The following is a 24075-nucleotide window of genomic DNA, read 5'->3' as shown; positions in this document are numbered from 1 at the left end:
TGTGAGCCACCGCGCCAGGCCACACCCAGCTAATTTTTGTATTTTTAGTAGAGATGGGGTTTTTCCATGTTGGCCAGGCTGGTCTCGAGCTCCTGACCTCAGGTGCTCCACCCGCCTTGGCCTCCCAAAGTGCTGGGATTACAGGCATAAGCGACCGCGCCTGGCCGAGTCACGTACACTTTGTGAAGAATTTTGTGTGTATTAATATTTCAGTTTAAAAGTCAAAACTAAGTTATTAAAGATGACTAGAAGTGAGCAAGTACATATATTAAAACTTTTTTAGAGTATAAAAATTAGAGCATAATACCTTTTAAAAAGAATAGGCAAAATAATGGAACCAAATAGCTAATATAATCATAGACCTCATTACCTGTAACAATTTACCCAGAATTTATCACACCAGGAATAAAGAAGGAACTAAGATCAGTGGTGAAATAAAATAAAGTTTGATAAATCCCATCCAGATGACTTGTTAGCACTTTGAGGGGAAGATAAGTTTAGATCATTTTGTACCATATATCAAATATATTTTTGGAATAATATTTAACCATAAGAAAACTTAATTTATCATCAACACTCTAAGAGAAACAGTGACTTCCAAACTAATAAATATTTTCATTAAATATTAGCAATAAAGGGATATTGTCTTTCTTATATAAATAACTTGTAGAAGTTAATTAGAAAAACACTAAGATTCAGGGGTGAAATGGGCATAGATGTGCAGTTGTAACAGGTGGAATGATGCTTTACGGCCAAAGAATCAGGATGCTCACCCTCACTGGGAAGCCAGAAAAGTAAAAATAAAACTGTAACTAGATTCTATTTCTTACTTTTTCTCATCTTTAAAAATAAAATTACAAATGCCAGTGCATGTAAGGGTGGGATGATGCTGGCACACTCATATACTGCCATATAGTACAAATTTGTACTTTGATTTTGGGAAGGAATTTTAAGCTATAATTGGAACCATGACAATGCAGATTCTGATGCAATAGTTGTGTTTCTGTGAATCTTTTCTAAAGAAATATTTAATATGGAAAAAGTTGTATTTAAGAAGGAGCTTATATATTAAAGTAGCAAAAAAATTGCAAGCAATGTGATGCGCAATAGTGTAATTTAATAAGTAAATTTTGATAAATAGCTTGATAGACAAGTAGTGATTAAGAATTATACTTATGAATTCTGTAGAAAAACAGAAAATACATTCATATGCCCATTATGATTCACTTGTAATAAAATTAAAACTAGGTATTAAAAAACATGGGAAGGAAGTATGTCAGAATGCTAACAGTAGTTATATTGGCAGTGAAATAATGAATCTCCCCATCTCACTTCTAAAATGTTGTGATGTAGTTATACTGTTCCACTTGATGGTTGTTGCCATTTTGGGGAAAAATCAGAAGCACTTGATTACAGTATTTGTAGACTTTATGCCTATGTAAATGGAATATTACTTAGTTTTTTGTTGTAATACCTTGAATTGTTTATTGGTGCCAGGTACTGTGCTAAGTGCATTACATAGATTTTCTCATATAATCCTCACTATAACCTTTTAAAGTTTGTACAGTTATTTTTAGTTAGTAATATTGGAGCCAGGATTCAAACTTAAGTTTGCCTGATTAAAAAGCAGTCTTCCTAATCTGTACACTAATACTTTCAAACACAGGTGAGGAAAAGTCATCATTGTAACCTGTTTTTCTTGGACCTGCCCTCTAGAGATTCAGATAGAGTAGGTGGAGCCCAAGAATCTGCAGTTTAAACAAGTCAGGTGACTGGGATGTAGCTACTGTTGAACTACAGGTTGAGAAGGAGACACTTCCCTATGCAGCTTTTTATCAAATAGCCAATGTAACATCATTGACTCGCTTAAGGGGAAGTTTAGAAATCCATTTGTCTTTTCTTCTGAATCTTGTAGCTTTTTTAGTTAATCTTGAGCTCCCGATAATAAAGTGGTGACTGTAAAGGTGTTACTTTTGTGTCATAGATGAAGGCGAAGGGAACAGAACCACTTTTATATTTAGATTTCTTTTACCTGGAGGAATCTAAATGAAATGTAGACTTGTTCCTGTTCTACAGGGCTTTCACTTTGTGAATAGAGGAGTAAGTTTCTGTGCTTTTCAGTTATTCTGTTATGTGAGTGAGTTCTTCTACTTGTCAGAAAATATGTACTGTGGAAGAAGAAGAATTTTATGAATCTAGAATCAAGTTTATAGTAGTATACTCTGAATAAATAACTCTGCACAGTTTCTGTCAAATGTGAGGGGAACCCATTTGGTATCTTTACAGAACTAGTCAAAAGATTAGAAAGGCGGTACAAATGATTGTTTTCCGTTTTAAAATTGAAGAATGATATGATGTATGGTTATAATGCATTTCACTAATTATTGCTTCAATTGTGTGAAGGCATTTCTTTTGAAGAAGCTCCTGTTTTCTTCTGAGAAGTCTTCTTGGCGGGATTGTTCAGGTATGATAGCTGTCTTTTAAAAACTTTTGCTTCATCCTCTGCTTTCATAGAGATGATCTATGCAGGATTCATTGGCAGTAGTTTAATTACAATTATCTAAGAAAATTAAGTATCAGTGGGATTTTTTTTTTCCTGAGGTTTCCTTTTAAAATGTTTTAGAAAGTGTCGTGAACAGTGACTTCATATTTCCAAATTTGGTTTTCTAACTGGGTGTTATAAGACATGATGGTATAATTAAGGGAAAAACCTTTGGCTTCTTGCTAAAACTTGGTGCATTTCCTAGAACTGTTAGGTGGCAGCATACAATAAAGAATAGTCATTTTTCTTTTTTGGTCTTACTTAGCTGTGGGCAGTACCTCAGAATTATCATTATATTCCTGCATGTTTTAGTATAATGCCTTACACAATGCAAATACTGCAAATAATTTTGGATGAAGTTGCAAATGAAGCTGTCATAGCTTCTGTAACATGAGCTTCTGTACCCAGAGAGATGTGATGCCAGCTTATAATAAGAATTTGCATTCCACGTGACAGTTTACAAAGATCTTTCCTTCACGTACACAATTTCCTGTGAACCTCACAATACCTTCTGGAAGAAAGTAGGACAATTACAATCCCAGTTTTGTATCTAAGGATGTAACAGCTTACATTCCAAACCATGACTATAGAATCTACTAATGATTTTGAATTTAAGAGGTAAAATATCACTTCCATAAGTTTTAAATTAATAGGTGAAATAGAAAAAAAATTTTAGTAGAGAAGAAACTATTTGAGATACTATTGTTGAACTTTTAATAAAATTTATACTGTTTCTTACACAGAACTATATTCACTTTGATAAAATATTTGTAAAGCGTTGTCATAAGTGTCATAAATACCGTGGTGATTATAAGGTGAACAACATCGTTCCTGCCTTTAAAGAACTGTTAATCCATTAGGAGAGATAGAAACCTCCTTACATCATACAATTTTTGAAAGCTTCAGAAAGTGATACTACTTCTTGAGAGTAATACTGCTTGAAAAGAGAGTGCGGCTAAGGTTCTTCAGAAAGAGATGGTCTGAGCATTTGCGCTATTTTCTGTCAAATCTGTATTCTAACCGCTGGCGTCTGCTGATGTAATGCATTGTGGTAACATAGGTGCTGACAGTATCTCATCTCACTGTTATCCCTTTGGGACAGGGTGATCCAGGACTTGAGACTAATTCAGAAGTGAGGGGAGAAAATAGAGGTCTCAACAAGCCTTTCCATTGTGCTCAGTTCTGCAGTAAAGGAAACCTCATGGCTTAAATGCTGCAGTTGCTAAAGGTTTAAGAAAGTGATGATCAGTGTCAGATTGTGATTTTCATAATGTTTAATTCTGCATTTTTCAGGATTCTTTTTCTACTTGATGGTTTTATTTGGATGGCTTTATTTAAAGTGATATTTCAATCCACAAACACATTGTTTTTCTAAAACATAATTTAACATCTATTTAGAGATTTTTTCCCTGTTTTTAAAATGCTTGATTTTCATCAACACATTCTTACTATTGTTATTCATGGCAGAATTTTTTTTTTTTCAGAGGAAACCGTTATAACTTATGCTTTGGTTATTTTTAGAGGAAGAACAGAAGGAACTCCTTTGTCATACCTTGTGTGATATTTTAGAAAGTGCTTGTTGTGACCACTCTGGATCATACTGCTTGGTTTCATGGTTAAGAGGAAAGACAACTGAGGAAACTGCTAGTATTTCTGGGAGTCCTGCAGAGTCTAGTTGCCAAGTGGAACATTCTTGTAAGATACATTTTTATTTCCTGAAGTTTTTTTCTTATACCTTTGTTTTAATGAATCTATTGAATATTTTGAATAAAACATTACATTTTCATAACATGTATTCTTTTCTAGCGTAAGCTTAATTACTGAGCCTTAATATTTTTTATTTCCATTTCATTTATTTTAATTACCAGAAGATATTACTTTTTTGCAAAAAAATGCATCTCTTAAACTTTTTAAAGTGTTCTGGTTAACTTCTGCTTGATAATAATCTCTTTTGAGCTTTAGAACTCTTATTTAGAAATAATGATATACTTCAGTTTCAGATGCCTTAATGTTTGCTTTGGTATTGCAAAAAAAGTTTTTTTTGACATCAGAAAATTTCATAAATTTATCTTTACTTGCTTCCCAGAGCAAAGATGGGGACATTTCTCTTCGTTGCAAGCTGTTGCTTTTCCTTCTGAATTATTTGGATTATTTTTATACATATAGATTATTTTAAGGCAATTTTAGTTATGCCTTAAGTTTTTCATACCTTGATTTCAGATAAGTTAAATAATAGCTATTCTAATTATTCATAAAAATTATATATTCCGTGGTTTTTAACTTTTGAAAATTCTTATGTAATTGACCCGAAAGCTGCCGATGTGAAATGGAGACAGCTAGTGGTACGGAAGCTAGTTAAGAGTTGCTTTTCTGATTTGCTTTTCAGGAGTAATCTTGCTACTTGATGGTTTTTGATAATTGGTAGTCCCAAGTGCTTACGTTAAATAAGTGATTTATTCTACCCACAGAGCATCACATTAACTATCATCTCTGTGGAAATTTTTTGTAGAGAGATTACCTACCTGAAAGTACATTTCAATTGTATGTGATACACATTCTTCTTTCCATATAGTATTATCTGTAAGATGCTGTTGCCTCCCTGGACTAAAATGTCTCTGTGTTGTCAGTATCTTTTTTCTCCTACCTTTGCAGTTAAAATGCCTTAAGCCTGGCAAATTCTAATAGTAGTACATTTGCAAGGAATAATTTTGAACATTTAAACAGTTGAATGATGCTTCCTTTTGAAGCCTTTGAAACATGGCCTTTCAAAAAGAACATATTTTAGAGTTTATAATGACATTTGAAAACAACAAGTGGAAAACAGTCACAAGGATGGTAGTCCAAAGTGTCATTAAGATTGGTTTTAACACATTCTCCAGGTTTTACTGTGTGGATATAAACACACTTAATAGTTTCATTTAGGATATTAAAATTTTGAAAGAGGAATTGTTGATCTTTTGAAAAATTATTTTTGAAGATTATATGCTTAAAGCCAGTCTGTATATTGATGTGTGAGAAAATAGTAAGATCTTTTTATATAACATTTTCCATTAGTATCTTAGTAGTATACTGAGTGCGCACTATGGAATGTGCTATGCATTTCTGTAGTGATAGGTTACATTGCTGTAGGTTGAAGGGCCTTATAATGCATTCACTTTGGTACTTCAGTAACTAATTTAGATGGGCATATTATATTGAATTACGCTCCAAAACACATTTTAGTAATTTTCCAGTTTACTTTGTATCTCTTTTAAAAGTTGCCATGAAGTAAACCATATTTTAAATTTTTTAAATATTGTATACTTTTGAAATACTTTGTTAACTGAAAATTTGAGAATTTACCTTAGTGACAAATGAACTGTATTTATATTACAATTTTTATTCCATGTAACAATCTATTTTACCTGTTCTTTCCTTTATTCCCAGCTATGTTCTTTTTCTTGTGTTTTATATTTTTCCACCATCCCTGCCTGCTAAGCTTTTTATTTTGCTTGCCTCTTTTCTCTAAATTATTATCTTTATGTCTACTTTTGTAGTATACCCAGTAAAACTATTTAGATCATCTAACATTGCAGAACAAATAATATAATTTGGAAAAGATTAGGTAGAGTTTTCATTTTCTGAAAGTTTTAATGTAAAGTGTTTTCCCCTCTTGTTAATATTACTTTCTCTACAAACATTAATTTCATTGGCTTATGTGGTGTGTATAGTTTTGGCTTGTTGGTAATGCACAGTTGTTCGCAGTAGTGAATACTCAGGTTCAATTTCAGTTTGTTTCCCACATAAACCAAGAGATAACTGAATCCATTTGGACTGCTAAAGATTTTAAAACGAAATATGAAACACTTACAACTAGGCTTTGGAAAGCTAGCATAATGCGACATTTTAAATTGTAAATAAAAATTTAAAATTTTGACTTCATATTGAATCAATTTTCTTAACTCACCAGTGAGAATTTATATTTGGTAGTAGTAAGTTTTGCTTTATAAAATATATGTGAAGTTATGCATTGTGATAAATAACTCCCCAGAGCCAAGACTATCTGGGCTCCAATCTCATCACTGCTGTTTAGTCCTATGTACTCTTGAGAGGATTTTTCTGTGTACCTCAGGTTCCTCTGCTGTAAAATGGAGCTTAGAGGGTTTATATGAGGATTAAATGAGGTAAGACATGTAGGGCATTTAAAAAAGGGCCTGGCACTTAGTAAACTGCTCAATAAACATTACCTCTGATTAAAATGCTTTGATTTCCTTTGATTAATAAACATAATCTAAATAAGTTACTGAAAACTTTTTAACAGTTATACAAATAAATGAGGAAACAAACTTAAAGCTGTCATTGAACCTGTGTAGTTTGAGAGTGTTTTGCCTTTTTATACACGTTTGTTTAATAATTAAGCATTAAACCTTAAAATTTTATATTATGAAAAGGAAGGTTAGCTCTGATGATATTACTTGGATTTATATAATCTGAAAGATTATTTAAAAGTGCAGGACACATTATGATGTGTGAAGCACTGATTATCAGTAATTTTTCATACTTTATAAACTACCATAGCATAGCTGAACTGAAATGTCTATTTAATCACCCTTCTACATTCTCAGTATTATATCCATTTTAGTTATATTGATGATGACAAAGATGTTGAAATATAATGTTTTAATAAAGTTGAAAATAAACTGAGAATTTTAAGGGAGTAAGGAAATAGGGAAAGTTTTGATTGCTTGAAAGTATTTACAGCCTGCTGTGTGTATCTTGTGTCATTTATTTGCCATGTGTAGTGCTGAAAAGTGTCTTTTATGTATAGCTGCCTTGGCTGTCGAAGAGCTTGGCTTTGAGCGATTTCATGCATTAATTCAGTAAGTAACATTGGAACATTTAAAATACTTACTCTGTGGACACATTGCCACTTTAAGTCTGTTCATACTGTGCAAAAGTTCTTAGTTTTACATAGAAATGCGCTACTTAAACATAAATTTTAAATCCATTGCTTCAGGATTAATTTGCCTTTAAATGAAAATAGTTTGTAAATGTTTAAATTATGCTGAGTCCTTAATTAACTATCCAAATACGCTTTTTAAAAACATTAAAAAGCTTTTTCACCATTACAATGAAAAAAATCATTTTAGCTTAATGTTTTTGTGTCCTTAACAAATATAAACATTTTTAGTAGGATAAATATTAGAATTATTTCTTATTTGCCAGTATCTGTTTTCTATACCTTTTATTAAGAATGCCCATATTTTTGTTAGAGCATTTAAACTTTTTATTACAAAGTTAAAGGTAAAGATGGCTGTTGATAGAATTATGGGTGGCATTTGGTTTAAAATGCAACATTAATTTCTTTTAAAAGAAGCCGCAAATGTAAGTTATCTTTGGCATTCAGATATTTGTTAAGTAATTTCTAGGATTTAAAAAGTGAAGTGTTCTTTGTGTTTACCCCCTCTTACAAGAAGGCCACTCTATTGTTTAAATAACTGTATATTATTGAAGAATTTACTGATGCCAGACAGTTCACCTAAGAGATGAAGAGGTTCCCTGCCAAGTAGGTGTTCTTTCTTAATGATACATATCGTATATTGTGATAGTTGTCAGAAATAGCTTTTGGTTTTAGTGGCTAAATTTGTATTTGAAAAATTTAGAAATGTCCCTAAAGTTTCCTGTTTGTATGTGTATGTTTTAATGTATAAGAAAATTTAAAAATTTTCCCTTTTATGAATGTAGTTAACCTCATCATGATACCAATACTTAATTCTTTTTTTCCCCCAGAAAAAGATCATTCAGAAGTTTACCAGAATTAAAAGATGCTGTCTTGGACCAGTATTCAATGTGGGGAAATAAATTTGGAGTATTGCTTTTTCTGTATTCTGTATTACTGACAAAGGTGTGTTCAAGAAAATGCTTTTTCTGCCTTTGATTAATGTTATTTAGTGCTGTTTTTCCTGCCGTGATGAGTAATTTTATTCCTGATGCTGTTTTTAAATTCTTAGAATAAAAATCTTTTACGCTGAAAATTAGTTAATTTCTGTTTCCTCAGCACTCACTCGTTACTTAAGCAGTTTCATGCTTACTTTCACCTCTGCTCTTTTGAACTACAGAGATGATCAATAATGTTCTAATTGTGAAATGCTGTCAGTTCTTCCAAATTGTGTTTCCTTTGATCCTTCTGTGTATCACTTGACCCCTTAACCCCTTCTGGAAGCTGTTTTTGACCTTCATTCCCTTTCTTGATTTCTTTTTTTTTTTTTTTGATAAATTACTGTTTGAGTTTTCTTTCTATAACGTCTCACGATTCTTACTTTGTTTTGTTTTCTTTGATAGCTTCCTTTCCTTCTTTACCTGTTACCTCCTGCTCTTTTCTCTCCTCCTCTAAATTTTTATATTCCAGAAATTTTCTTCCCTGGATCCAGTATACCTTTTATGGATATATCATTTACTCAGGTTACCTTTATAAATAGCTATATAATAGTTCCAATATGTCCCTTTCTAGTCCTACTCTTTTTCCCCAAATACCAGTCTCATAGCTCTAGTAACGTGTTAGTCTCAGTTGACTATCCTATTATATCTATCATGTCTGAAATCAGACTTCTTTTATTTGACAAATGTTTTTTGAGCATTGACTCTATGCTAAGGACTATGTTTGTATTAATAATATGGGATACATTTTTAGTGATATGTATTTAGTGTTGTAAAAAAAATGACACATTAATAATTCCATTATGGCAGTGTGTTTTGGCATTTGGTGTTCTGTCTGAACCTATTAGATGGAATCAAGGGCACACTGTTTCTAGTAGGGACCATCTGACAGAGATAGGACCTTGATGCATGAGGGCAAGTTTTCTGTATGGAAAAGCTGGAGGAAATTTTTTCCAGCAGTGGGCACTGCAAGTATAAAAGTGTAAGGGATTGAGGGTATAATGCAGGTTTAGGGAGCTCTAAGTAGTTGAGCCTTAACTGCAGCATAAGACACCAGAGGCAATTGTGGAAGATGAGACTGGGCACGTATGTAAGAAAAGACTTAGAGTATGAAGGCCTTTCTACATACCCTGTGCAAAGAGTAGGTTTCATCTGCTCAGAATTGGAACACAGTAAAAAGTTTGAACAAGGGAGTGACAAGATCTTTTTGTTGATAAAAGATGTATTAAATTGGGATAGGGAGTTGTGATGGATAAGAGTTGGTGTTTGTAGTACAAGACTAGAGTCAGGAAAACTAGAAAAGTGGGTATTGAAATAAGAGAAGCCTAAACTAGGACAGGTCATGGAGTGGAAAAGAAAGGGAGCATATTTAGAAATGTAAATAAATACTTATTTGGATTATTAAGTATAAATAAGAGAACCAAAAGTGCTTAGTTGTGTAGATGTTGGGAGTAGCAGTGATAGTGGTATCTAAGATGACTGGTTTCTTATAAGTTCTTCTTGACTGTTCAGTATTCTCTAACTTTATAATGCTCAAAACGTTTGATATCTCCTGTTTCTTCTTCTTTACAGACAATAAATTATCATGCAAGTTGTCCTTCCTTGACCTGGTCTTTAAAATGATATCCGCTTCCTCATTAGTGATTGTGTCACTTGTTGATAGTATTCATCTTGACATTATCATAGCCTGATTTGTTTTGTTTACGAGGATGGCACATGCAAGAGCTCATGCTTCTTTGTTTCCCCCTGCGAGATTTAGTCATTCATTAAAAATCTTGGTTGTTAATTAATCATCTGTTTAATTGTTAGAAATGATAGAACCAACGGCTAAAGTTAAGTGAATAGAACAATGAATGGCAGTTTATCTTTGTCCTTTTTGGAATTGATGAGGTTACAATTAGTAGGTCTTCTGGTACTTACCCAGTATCTAGAACTTTTGGGAGCTGAGTGCCCTTCTGGAGGTTTAGAAAATATCAGGAAATTGGTTTTTAAGAAAAGAAGGCACTTCCTGGCCTTCTAATTTGCATTTTGTAAGTATACATTTGAATGACCAATATTTGTGAAGTAATACTTAAAATCAGAAGTAAACCTTCCATTTTATGTACCAGTTAAATAATTAAAATGCAAGTTATTTAATGTTATATCTCTATCAGTATTCATTGTGTATGTATTTACTGCAATAAGTTTTTACATGATCTAAAAAAAATCAGTTTCCTTAACAGGTTAATATTCATTTAACTTTTAAATAATTCATTTATTAAATAATTTCTCCTTTCTCCGATTAAAAGTTAATTCTCTCTCCTTGCCCCTTTAACCAACAGTACATATTTCATCCATGAGTGTTCTTTATATAGATCCCATGAAAGAAAATAAAAGATATTTGAGGAACTACTTTTTACAGTTATCTCAAATGTCCCCCCACTTCAAATCTGAGTTACTCATGGTAGAAAAGTTACTTAAATAATTGTATTAGTTTATAGTGTAAACTAGTCAGTTTTTAAACTATCATAATTTTCATTTTCGTTTTTTGAAATAAGTCAATGAGTTCTTTGTTTCTTTAGGGCATTGAAAACATAAAAAATGAAATTGAAGATGCAAGTGAACCCTTGATAGATCCTGTATATGGACATGGCAGGTAATTAACTAAAATCTCGTCTCCTCATGTGAACTCTAGTTTTTAGAAACCTGACTTACGATAAAACATGACTGAGTCAGGTAATTTTGCTTGTCAGTGGTGTTAACAGTATAACATCTATGGATTTGAGCACTTCTTTGTTTTATGCATTGTTTGCTTGATTATGAAATGTTAATTTCATTTTATGTATGCGTTGTATTTATTGTGGCAAATATTTTGTTTTAAGATAACAGTGGGGAGGTATTTTAACAAATCCATTTATGATTTTTTAATGATAAAATTTATTCATTTTGACTTAGAAATAATTATATCTTTGTAAATGCTTCTCTGCTTGGGAGAAAAAAATTCCCAGTTTTCCTCTCGGACCACCCTCCTTCTCAAGCTTTTTATGGCTATTTTTACCAAAAATCAATGAAACAGTGATAGTTAACCTACTCTAATACATGAGTCCTTTTTAGACCTTTCTGCCTCAAAGATGAAAATTCATGTATCTTTCATCAAAGACAAAATATTAATAATTATATATTCATTTTTAAAGATTGTAAATATTAAGTAAATTATTAGTCTATCATTTTTTATCCATTTAAATATATGTTAGGTAAAGTTGTTAAATGTATGTGAATATGTAGAACACTAAATACCACTGTGCTGATATACTTAGTGATACATTTAGCAAGGCCGAATATATAAAATGGAACATGTAAGGTTTTCCCTAACTTTGTAAATTCTTACATAATTTAATGTGAAAAGTCATTACTTTATACCTTGCTATAGGAATTGTTTGATTTGGCAACTAGTTATATTCATATTTAATTGCTTTTTAATATTTATTAATAGCCAAAGTTTAATTAATCTCCTGCTGACGGGACATGCTGTTTCTAATGTATGGGATGGTGACAGAGAGTGCTCAGGAATGAGTAAGTATATTCTTTGTTATGTTGCTCTCTTTGATGAATAATATTTCAGTGGAATACAGCTGATTTTTATTCATCTATTTAATGGCTCTACATTACCTAGAAGTTAAGTGCTTTCTAATTAGAAGAATCCTTTACAGTTTTCAAGGCACCATAATGTTAAGACCATTAATCTTGAAGCCATGCGATCTTGGGTTCAAATCCCAAATGTATGACTTCAGTCAAGTTACTTCTCAAGCCTTTCATTTTCTCTGGTATAAAACTGGGATTTATGACTCTTAATATATATAAACACAGTGCATATTTATTCAGAGATAGTACTGCATTCTTTGCTTAAAATTGAGCATTACAAAGCCTCGTGATGTGAAATATTTACTTTGGGTTTTTGCCTATGTTACTTTTAATGTGCATACTTTAAAACACAGAGCAAATTTAATACTGTCTGAGACTTTTAAACTACCAACTCTTCCACTACCACTTCCATTTCTGGTCTCAATTATTTCTTTCCTGTGGCTTCACGTGTTGCCAGGCACATTGAAATGGATCCCATTTTGGCCAATCCATTCCATTAAGGAGAGCTGATACATAACGGAATAAAATTGCCTTCAGTTTATTACTGGGTCAGTCTGAATTCATTTATTTATTCATTTAACTTAAATTGAGTAACCACAGTGTACCTCCATGAAGTATGTAGTATAGGACACGAAGCTCTAGAGTTCTCAGAGCTCACAGGCAAACAGAGCAAATATAATTGAGAAAATAATAGTTACCACTTTTTGCTCCCATTGAAGTGATTCATGATCTTCCATTTGAATTTTTCTCTAATTCCGAAATGTGTAGTTAATTAACAGAAACATGAAAGGGTATAATATTAAGGAAAAATCATTAAAATTAAAACTTCAGAATTAAAAAGCACCACAGTAAAACCCATTTTACTATTTAAGAAATTTAAGAACTAAGGTCACTTCTTATTTAATTCATATGCAAAATTATTTACTTAGTGGTGAGGTTAGAATGAGAACCAAGTTTTGCTGATTTCTAATAAAGGTCAGAGTTTAAACAGTGAAATTCGTGAACAAAAACTACAAATTATCTTGCTCAGCTCTCTGTAATTGAGCTTATCCTGTTCTTCAGCCCTTATTCTGATTCATAGCTGAAAGCATTTAATCCTGTCAGTGAAAAAAAGTCTCATCTCAGTCTCTCTTGGGTAATATACAGGTTTTCTAGGTCTCTCTGTTTCGCTCTCACCTGTGATGGCTTCTGCACACTCCCCTCTTTCTTCTTCTTCCAGTTGTTTCTGGACCCTCAGGTATCTTATCTCATATGATTAGGGAAGCAATAGGTGTTCGCTGAACTTGGGTCGAGGTGCCTCATCCCACTTGACCCTCTGTCCTTGCTGCTTCTTACTGTGTGCTCTGGCCTGACCCTTCCCACACTGTCTTTAGCGCATCACTCTCTCTCACACTTGGTACCCATCAGTGTGGTTCATCTTTCCACGCATTCTCCGGATTCTCGATAGCTTATCCTAGTCCGCAAACCGGAATACTCCTCTGCCTCCCTCGGCTTTTCCTCACCCAACCTCTCATAGACTAAGATGAGGTACCTTTCATTGGCAGGATTAACAGTCAGAATGAGGTTTCAAGAATAGGAGGCTCCATGGTCAGGTGCAGTGGCTCACACCTGTAATCCCAGCACTTTGGGAGGCCGAGGCGGATGGATCACCTGAGGTGAGGAGTTCGAGACTAGCCTGGCCAACACAGTGAAACCCCTTCTCTACTAAAAATATAAAAATTAGCCAGACGTGGTGACGCACGCCTGTAGTCCTAGCTACTCAGGAAGCTGAGGCAGGAGAATTGCTTGAACCTGGGAGGCGGAGGTTGCAGTGATCTGAGATCGTGCCACTGCATTCCAGCCTGGGCGACAGAGCGAGACTCCATCTCAAAAAAGAAAAAAGGAATAGGAGGCTCCTTAGGCAGCTCTTGCCGTGAAATCGTTACTTCCTTTACAGAATGTATTAGTCAATTATCAGTTTCAGTTCTTGAGATGTACACATACATCATTTTTGTTTCTTGAAATAATGCTTTTCAAGACTGTCATCTTGCTGTGGACCCTTTTTCTGTGTAGTTTAAAAGCCAAACTAAGCAATAACTTTGAAATAGCTAACTTGGAAAAGAAAATCGGGTATATTTCCTGCATTTTGGAATGTTTACTTGAAGCGAACTGTTTTCAATCATTAAACTTAAAAATGAGAAAAATACCCCACTTATCTTTCACTGAACTTGTTGGTTTTTCCGAGATAACACATAGGACACATTTTCTCTCCCGCTGCCAGGCTGGTGATTACTGCTAGAAAAGAAACCTTATTATCAGTTTTATTGGTTGGGCGTACTGTAAATTAATCCTACTTAACTCATTTGAACTCTCACTGCTGACTGCACATTGTAACCCTTTTTTCTACTCCTTATAACTCATTTATCTACAGCTGCTTAAGGCAGTGGATTCAAACCCCTTCTCCTCTTTATCTGTCTCTAACTTTACCTCTGCCCACACACTCTCAGCCGACTTTAGAATCTCAAGTTGTCTTTTTTCACCATATTCTTTTTTCCTGTTTTAGAAGAACTATATATCTTTCCAGAGTTACTGTTGATTCCATTTATAGTCTCTTCTATTAAATGTGACTCTCTTCCCTGGTCTACACAAAATTTAGGTGGCTTCTGCTGCTTAAAACAAAAACCGTGATGTGTAACGACCAGACAACAAAGCCTCTTTCTCTCCATCCTTTTACCAGCAGAATTTCCTTGCCTGCATTACTAAAATATTTACTCTTTATGATCTGAAATCTGTGTCATTTGCTCTTCTAAAGCAAAGACCTCACTACCTGCTAAAATCATAGCGTTTTCTTACCCCTCATTCTCCTTGAAAGTGGCACACTGCATGACTCATTTACTAACTCTGTACCACGGACAGGAATCTTTGGATTAAAATCTCAGTCTCAGCTTCTTCTTTATAAATGGGGCAGATACCTACCTCTCAGGTATACTGTGGAATTTAAATAAGATAAACTCCCATGCCATCTCACGTATGTATTATAGCACTCAAGACTAACATGTAGTGTAAGAGGCAGTATATCATAATGATTAAGTATGTTAGCTGTGCGGAATTAGACTACTGTGGTTGAAATCTCAGTTGTGCCATTTATTAAACTGTGGAATTAAATAAGATACTTCACTCAGTGCCTCTTTCTCATCCTCCAATGGGAGTGATTATCACAGGATAGTTAGAATGAGGTGAGAAAATGGCAAAAAGGATATTCATCAAGTCCTTAAACACTGTTCAATACATGTTTGCCACTGCTGCATAATGAGCACTCTTAACAACTGGTTCTCAAACTTGTCTGCACATCACAATTACCTAGGAGAAATTTAAAATCATCAATAGTTGTAACTGCCCTTTGTAGAAAATTGAAACACTCGAGGGCAAAGGTTGTTACGCAGTTTGCCATAATGTTTCTGATGTTAATTTATTCAACAAGCTTTATTTGAAAACCTGCTAGTTATTTGTACCTTACTGTCAGGTATCTAATGACTTGCTGAGTCCTCGAGATTCTCCATTCTTGAATTTTCTCTCACGGAGGCCAAGTGTACTGCAGGACGCTGCGCCATGGTGGAACAAGTAGAGACCTTGGGAGTGGTGATGGCACCAGTTAGTTTATGCCTCTGCTGTTTGACTGTGGGCAAACTACTAAGTTATCTGAGCCTCGGTTTTCTTACCTGTGCATTGAGGTTAAAAATAGACATATTCACATACGCTGCCTAGCACAAGCACAGAAATGCTAGCTGCTCTCTTTTTTTCTTCCTTTGCCAAGTCTGTTGTGGTCTCATTACTCTCACCTGTCTAGACTATCATGCTATAGCTTTCTATCTGTCATTCCACTCCAGTATATTCTACAAACTGACAGGTTAATGATTTTGTTTTACATGTCCTCTTAGGTTATTTCTCTGCTCAGTGCCTTCCGTGACTCTCTTGCTAATGCTTACCAACTACAGTTTCAGCTTCTTAGCGTTCAAGAGCGTCTGTGTTCCTACTCAACCCTATGTTTATAATCTTTTACTAGTCTCCTTCACAAATCCAGTGCCTTAATCCACTGGTTCTCAAACTTGGCTGCACATCACAATTAACTAGGAGAAATTTAAAATCACATGCCTAGGCCCTACCACCTAGAGATTGTAATGGAATTGTTCTCAGCTGGAATCTGGGCATTTATATATTTTTAAGCAAGTGATACTGTGTAGTCAGGATTAAGAACCACTGCTCTTTTCAGACAGCTAATAGTACTTTCCCCCAAATGTCCTCCTGCTCATTCCATCTGGCTCCATTAAAATATTAACTCCTACTTAATGTCTCTCCACCTACCCCTACAGCAGGAAAAGTTTTCTCCTCCCTCTGATCATATATGGTGCTTTACCTCAGTCTGCTTCATTCTATTATACCTCGCATCATAGTTATTTGTGTACATGTTTTTGTTTCTATAAACGAGGTGCGTAGGCTTTTGAGGGAAACTAAGTTTTTTCTATGGGCCAGTGTAGGCATTTTAGAAATAGGATCTTAATCTTTACAACAACCCTTCAAGGAAAGTATTACTCCGTATGTTATAAAGAAGGAAACTGAAGTCTAGAGAGGTAAAGCAACTTGCCTAAGAATTTTCAACTAGTAACAATTTAATTATAATTTTTCTTTCTATATTACCTCCTACTATGTTGTCAGAGCAGGAAATAAGTCCAGTAAATGCTGAATGAATGTATGTGTGATGTCAGTAAATGTATTTTTTTCCTAGTCTGTCTTTTGCCTTGTTTCCTTATGGTAAACATTTAGATTGTTTCCATTTTTGGCTCTAAGAAACTGCCGTAGTAAACATATTTTGTATATAAGTATTTCCATATATATTTAAGTATATATACCTACAGGTTAGATTTCTGAAAGTAGAAAGTATATTGAAATTGTAGGCATCTGTTAATTTTTTTTTTTTTTTTTTTTACTTACAGCTTTGTTGAGATATTCACATATGCTTGTCACCCATTTAAAATGTACAATTCAGTGTTTTAAATATTTTCTCAGAGTTGTTTAGCCATCATCACAATCAATTTCAAAACATTTCTATCATCCCAAAAAGAAACCCTGTTCCCATTAGCAGTAACTCCTTATACTTCCTTCCACGCCAGCCCTGGCAACTGCTCATCTACTTTCTGCTCTATAGATTTGCCTGTTCAGGCTGTTTCATAGAAATGGAATCATACACTATCTGGTCTTTGGTGACTGATTGATTTCACTTAGTATAATATTTTCATGTTGACCATGGTTTAGCATGTACCAGTACTTCACTCCTCTTTATTGATGAATAACATACCATTGCACAAATGTACCACATTTATTCATTCACCAACTAATGGACATGTGGAGTGTTTCCACTCGGCCATTATGAGTAATGCTGTGAGGAACATTCATATACAGGTTTTTATGAGATCTATATTTTAGGGTTTCTTTGCCATAGACCAAGGAGTTGCAATCCTGGGTCATACAGTAACTCATAAGGTTTAACTTCTTGAGGAACAGCTGTTAAATTTTGATAGATAATGCCAGATGTCCTTCTAAAATTTGCTTTATCAACTGGTAAAAGTATAAACTTACTCTTTCAAGTGTGTAGGAGAGTTCGTATTTTTCTGCATCCTCCCTGACACTTAGAATTGTCCATCTTTAACATTTTGTCAGTTTGTTGACAAATGATAGACTGTTTTAATTGACATTTCTCTGGTGCTCATTGAGCCTGAGCTTGATCATCTCTGCATGTGTTTGTCAGTTTTTAGTCGTCTTCTTCTGTGAATTTCCTCTTCTCATCTTTTTGGCATTTGGGGAGAAGGAGCTATTTTCTTTTGTTCGGTTTCTAGGAGGTATTTATAAATTCTCTTAGTTCTTTCTCTATTTGACCTTTGCTGCAAGTATTGTCACCCAGCCTTCTCTCTCGTTAACTTTGTTAATGATATATTTTCTTATACCCAAGGCTTTTATTTATTTATTTATTTATTTATTTATTTATTGAGACAGAATCTCACTCTGTCACCCAGGCTGGAGTGCAGTGGTGCCATCCCAGCTCACTGCAACCTCTGCCTCCTGGGTTCAAGCACTTCTGCCTCAGCCTCCCGAGTAGCTGAGATTATAGGTATACGCCAACATGCCCAGCTAATTTGGTATTTTTAGTAGAGACGAGATTTGACCGTGTTAGCCACGCTGGTCTCGAACTCCCAACCTCAGGTGATCCGCCCGCCTCGACCTTCCCAAGTGCTGATATTACAAGCATGAGCTACTGTGTCTGACTGGCTTTCATATTTATGAGGTTAAATCATTTGGTCTTTTTTTTTATATGGCTTCTGTTTGGGCTTTTTTTTTTTTTTTTTTTCCTCCTGTTGTATCAGTTTGATGTGTCTCCCACCCCCAGATTTTTTATTTTCATTTTTTAGAGACGGGGTCTCACTCTGTCACCCAGGCCATAGTGCAGTGGTGCAGTCATAGCTCACTGCAGCCTTGAACTGGGCTCCAGTGATCCTCTTGCCTCAGTCTCCCGAGTAGCTCAGACTACAGACGTGCACCATCATGCCTGGCTCCACCCCAAGATTAAACTAATATTCTCTAGTATTTTCCAAGAATACTTTTGTGGGCTTTTTGTTTTTTAATGTTTGGCTCTTTAGTCTATCTGGATTATGTTTTTATGAATGGTATGAGTTGGGGATCTGCCTTTTGACTTTTTCTCAAAGAATTACCTAATGTCCTAATTCCAGTCAGTTCTCCACAGATAGGAAATACATTTTTTGTTAGACACGTTTTTCCATATTTACGTGTTTTTATTTCTTCTGTTCCACTGATCTATTTACTAGTGACTTCTTATGCAAAACTTCACAATTACATAGTTTTATAATATACTTTGATATTCATTAGCGTGTTTCCTGACATTATACTTTTACAAAATTGTCATAGTCATTTCTACATTATCTATTCCAATTGAACTTTTCTCTCAGCTTTTCAAGTTCCAGTTTTAAGACATCTTTGAAGATTTGGATTGATTATATTGTATTTATAGGTTATTTTGAGGAAATTATATCTTCACAATATTATCTTCCCAACTATATTGTTTTGTACATTCTTTAGTAAAAATTACTTAGTGTTTTATATAGATTATATGGTCCTGAATCCATATACTTCATTCTGCCCCAGCTTTTGAAACGGTCTTTTGTTTCTCCAATAGAACAGAAATAAGGCACAATAGAAGTAATCAAACTAAATGTATTCTTGCCCATTCTTTCACAGTGGCTAGTGTGATATTTTTCAAACTCAGTGAGATCATGTTTCTCTCTCCCTTAAAACCGTTCGATGGCTGGCTTCCCTATGCACTTAAAATAAAATCCAAACTCCTCCTAAGGCTCTCAAATCCTTTTGTGGTCTGTTTCCTCTCTACCTGCCATCCATCTTCATTTTGTACCACTACATGTATGTTGAGCTAAAGTTTTCTTTGATTTTGATTTTCTGGAGATTAATTTTTTCATGGTCTCTTTTTTATCTTAAAGGAATTCTTCAGTATTTGTATATTATTTTTGTCCATAGTATTTTTGTATGCTTATTTGATGGTTATTTTTATTTATTATTTTCTTTATGGGATAGGGAAAGAGTCAACTCTTGTAATTCAGAAACCCAGAAGTTTCATAGTTTTTTGTGGGTTTTTTTGTTTTGTTTTGTTTTTATAAAAAGAAATCAGTATTAACAGCCAGTCCAATGCATAGCTAATTGAAAGATGATGGAATCATACATAGAATAATGCATATGTTACTTAGCTCAGTTTAGCCATTCTACAATGTATACATAGTTCAGAACATGTTGTACACCATAGATATGTACAACTTTAATTTGTCAATTAAAAAATAAACAGAAATGGATATTATAGTTAGGCCAAAAAATATCATCTTTCTTTGGTGCTTCTCTGGTTATATTCCACTTAGTATGTGGAACTCCTAAAAATGGAGTCAGAAACTGAATGAGTCTTCATGGTTTGTTTCATTCTCTTTTATAAGATAATCAGGTGGGGCATATTGGCTTGTGCCTTTAATTTCAGCAGTTTGGGAGGCCAAAGCAGGAGGATCACTTGAGGCCAGGAGTTTGAAACCAACCTGGGCAAGATGGCAAGACCCCGTCTCTGATAATAAAAGATAGTAAATTAATTCTGGCAAAGAAGACAAGAATATAATCACAAAGTAATTGGAATTTTTTGCAACTGTGGAGTACATGCTTGGGACCAGAAGCATTTCAGATTTCTGGGTTTTTTTTCAGATTTGGAAATATTTGCATTTTTCCTTACCGGTTTAGCAGCCCTAATCTGAAAATCCGAAATCCACAATGCTGTAATGAGCATTTCCTTCGAGAGTCATGTTGGCTCTCAGAATGCTTCAGATCTGGGAGCATTTTGGATTTCAGACTTTCAGATTAGGGATACTTGAAAATAGACACTTTCAAGGCTTATTGAGAAAGTCTCATACAAATAAATTCTGTAAATTGTAACGTGAGAATGTTATATCCTCACTGTATTACAACTTGGCATAAAAGTAAATTTTCCTAGTGTGATGATGCTCTTGAAACTATCATAAGAAGGTAAAAATGTTAAGTACATATTCTGTTTAAGAAAATAGGCATAATACATTTTTAAAATGTTACCATCCAAACTAGGTGTCTAGGCATGTGTTTACTGATCAAATCTGAATAGTTCATTACCCAAGAATTATGAACAACTAGTTTGCTGTATTTAGTAACATGATAATATTATTAGACATTTGTTTAAAAACCCAGGGAAACAGATGATGTAGTATCTAATTGTAACACTAGGTGGTGGTAACTGATTTTAGAAATTAAACTGTGAAACTGTTTCCCAATGTGTGTATTCTTTTTACATGAAAACATTTAAACTTGCTTACATTTCAGAAGGAAAGGGAGAGAAAAGTTTGCAAAGATATGAAGTATCCATTTATACCTATTTGAGCTGTTCTCTCCCTTGTTTTGCTTTAACCTGAAGATTCTAAGACCTTTTAATCTCATGCCCTTTATGTTCTTATGAAGGATCCCAAAGCAAATAATCAGTGTTTTTCATGTTAGACGTTGAGAAAATTTTAAATATGTATTCACTTTAAGTATATGAAAAATGTTCAACATCACTGATCATGAGAGAACTACAAATCAAAACCACAGTGAGATGTCATCTTACCCCAGTCAGAATGGCTATTAAAAAACAGCAAAAGAAGTGTGGCGAAGATAGAGAAAAGAGAACTCCTATATGCTGTTGGTAGGAATGTAAACTTGTACAGCCACTATGGAAAACAGTATGGAGATTTCTCAAAAAAACTAGGATTACCATTTGATCCAGCAATCCCACTACTCAGTGTCTACCCGAAGACAAAGAAATCAGTTTATCAAAGGAATGCCTGCACTTGCATGCTAATTGCAGCACCATTCGCAATAGCAAAGATAGGGAATCAACCTAAGTGTCCATCAACATGTCAGTGGATAAACTGGAATCTATAAACAATGGAACTGTATTTGGCCATAACAAAGAATGAAATCCTATTATTTGCAGTATACGTGGATGGCACTGGAGATTATAATCTTAAGTGAAATAAGCCAGAAACAATGAGACAGAATCACATGCTCTTATATGTGGGATCTAAAAAAATTTGATCACATGGCAGTAGAGAGTGGAATGGTAGATAACAGAGACTGGGAACGGTAAGTGGCGGGTGGTGGGGGAAGCATGAGGGGAGTGGGTTAGAGTACAAACATACATACAGTAAGATGGAATAAATGCAATATTTGATAGCAGAGTAGGATCACTATGCTTAACAAAACCATTGTTCTTGAGTGATGGAAATTCTTCATACCCTGGCTTGATCATTATGTAGTATATGTGTTTAAAAAGTTTCACATTTACCTCCTAAATTTGTAGAAATGAAACATAATTAAAAAAAATATACCCTTATTAATATTAACATAAGTAACATTTTAATAAACCATTAACAAAAATTAAGGAGAGTGACATTGTTTTAAATTTTTGCAAATCCCTTTAATGCTTGGCTTACTAGTAGACAGCCGGATCTTCATATATGCTTATAAATGTAGTCTGATACAACATAACAGATCATTCAACCTCTGTAAAACTCTGTAAAAAGGTAATTAACATCATATTATTAAAATCATGTTGATCTCACATAGTCTCTAAAAGGGTCCTGTGATCCCTAAGGAATCCTAAACCACAATTAAAGAAGCATCACTCTCCCCGATCTGTGCTTGTAAGAAGCTAGTGACAAAGTACAAACTGTATGTATATGCACCTTCTATTAATTTTGGATTTACCAATCCAGAAAGTTAAACTGTCAGCTCTTGCCTTACACCATCTAGATGTTGTAGTTAAGGCTACATAGTAAAATGTTGGCCACAAAAATGACAGAGTTAATATTCTTATTACATTAATTGATAAGAAAATATATCCTAATGGAAAAATGGACAAAACATGACCAGATGGTAAAAAGGATGCAAAATTATATATATATTATGTTCACAGTGAACATAATTTTTAACCAGAAAGAAATGCTTTTTAGATATATTATGGACCCGAATATATTATTATATTAATGTATGTTAGCTGAAGGATATCGTTTATGAAAAGACTTCATTATCATCACATTTTTGTTCTCTGTGGTGTGTCTATTCTGACTTACCCACATCCATAACTTTAACTCTCATCTCTATGCTGACCATTCCCAAATCTTTATATCCAACCCTGACCTTTCTCCCCTGTATTCATGAGCCTTACTTCCAGCTGTTTATCCCTCTCTAGCTAGAGCACCTAAAGGTACCTCAGTCCCAGCTTGTCTAAAGCCAAACTCATGTTACCTCTTGACACGAGTCCAGAACCTACTTCTTAATTCTCTGTTAATCACTATTTATCATGTTCCCCAAGCCAGAAACATTTAAGGAAACTTGGCCAAATTCTTCATTCCTTAAATGCATTGATTTTTCATACCTGTTTGCTGTTTCTTCTGCTTTGAATTTTCTTCTCATCTTCTTTTTGGCCTGGAAAACTATAATATGCTTCAAGATTCAACTCCCTGTTAGCACTTTTATAAGCCTTTTCTAACACTGTAAGCAGATACTCTCATACCACTCTGTGTGTGTACAGAGAGACCACATGTTTTTTTCATCTGTCGTCTTTGGTAAAGTCGGAGCCTTTCTATGGTAGAGATCATTTTCTATTCATCTTTATTTCCCCAGTCTTAAGCATACGGCCTGTGTTTATTTACAGGAAAGAGGGATGGCATTAAATGCCCATGTTTTAAGTATTAGGCAAGTACAGTCACTGCTACCCAATGATAAATTTTACCAGTGATTAGCATATCCATTTTTGTTTTTCAAAATGAAAGTCAATTCAAGTTAGCCCTTTTACATAGGTATTAAGTCTCTTTTTCTTCTTGTATTTTTGTCAACAATCGCATGGATTTCAGGGAGTAAATTCTTTCATTTAAAAAGTTAACACTGAATATCAAGTTTTATAAATACATTTAATACACATCTGAAGTATCACATTTACCCACCACAAAGCTGATCTAATGGTATTTTATAATGAGCAATACTGTAATGATTAGTTGACATTACCTTCTAATAAATACATGCTAAGTTTTAAAGTATAGTTTTGGGTAAAAGTTAAATTTTTGGTGTAGTATAAATATATATACATATAAGTACGTTTCAAATTTATACACACTACTACAATGCTAAGTTTTTGTTTTTTTTGTTTTTTTGTTTTTTTGTTTTTTGCAGAACTTCTTGGTATACATGAACAAGCAGCTGTAGGATTTTTAACACTAATGGAAGCTTTAAGATACTGTAAGGTAAATTGATTTTTAAGGTACTTTGAATGTTTTTTTTGTTCAGATGTCCACTATTGTGGATACTGTTTTGTTCCTCTGACAGCACATTTGAGCACA

The 24075-nt window shown here is 34.1% G+C and overlaps 1 protein-coding gene and 1 long non-coding RNA gene across 11 annotated transcripts in view; one reads left to right on the top strand and one right to left on the bottom strand.

Moving 5' to 3' along the window:
• LOC144331081 (uncharacterized) overlaps positions 1–23223 on the bottom strand; it is an 88659-nt gene extending 65436 nt beyond the window's left edge. The window contains exon 1 of the long non-coding RNA XR_013397937.1: positions 23115–23223. This is a non-coding gene — a long non-coding RNA (uncharacterized LOC144331081). The remainder of the gene's footprint in view (positions 1–23114) is intronic.
• The window catches only part of MINDY3 (MINDY lysine 48 deubiquitinase 3), an 81177-nt gene that overhangs the window by 14318 nt on the left and 42784 nt on the right, over positions 1–24075 (top strand). For 7 of the 10 annotated variants that reach the window (XR_013397680.1, XR_003732775.2, XR_013397681.1 and 4 more), the window contains 7 exon segments: positions 2404–2464; positions 4064–4237; positions 7350–7401; positions 8312–8426; positions 11020–11093; positions 11931–12010; positions 23909–23979. Coding sequence is in view for 6 of the 10 variants with exons in the window: in XM_015146476.3 (XP_015001962.1) it covers positions 2404–2464; positions 4064–4237; positions 7350–7401; positions 8312–8426; positions 11020–11093; positions 11931–12010; positions 23909–23979 (627 nt within the window). In the remaining 4 variants the exon portion in view is untranslated. 10 annotated transcript variants of the gene reach the window in all.

Source organism: Macaca mulatta, chromosome 9, assembly GCF_049350105.2.
Source record: "Macaca mulatta isolate MMU2019108-1 chromosome 9, T2T-MMU8v2.0, whole genome shotgun sequence".
Classification (NCBI taxonomy): Eukaryota; Metazoa; Chordata; class Mammalia; order Primates; family Cercopithecidae; genus Macaca; species Macaca mulatta.
This window is presented reverse-complemented; position numbering and strand designations above follow the sequence as displayed.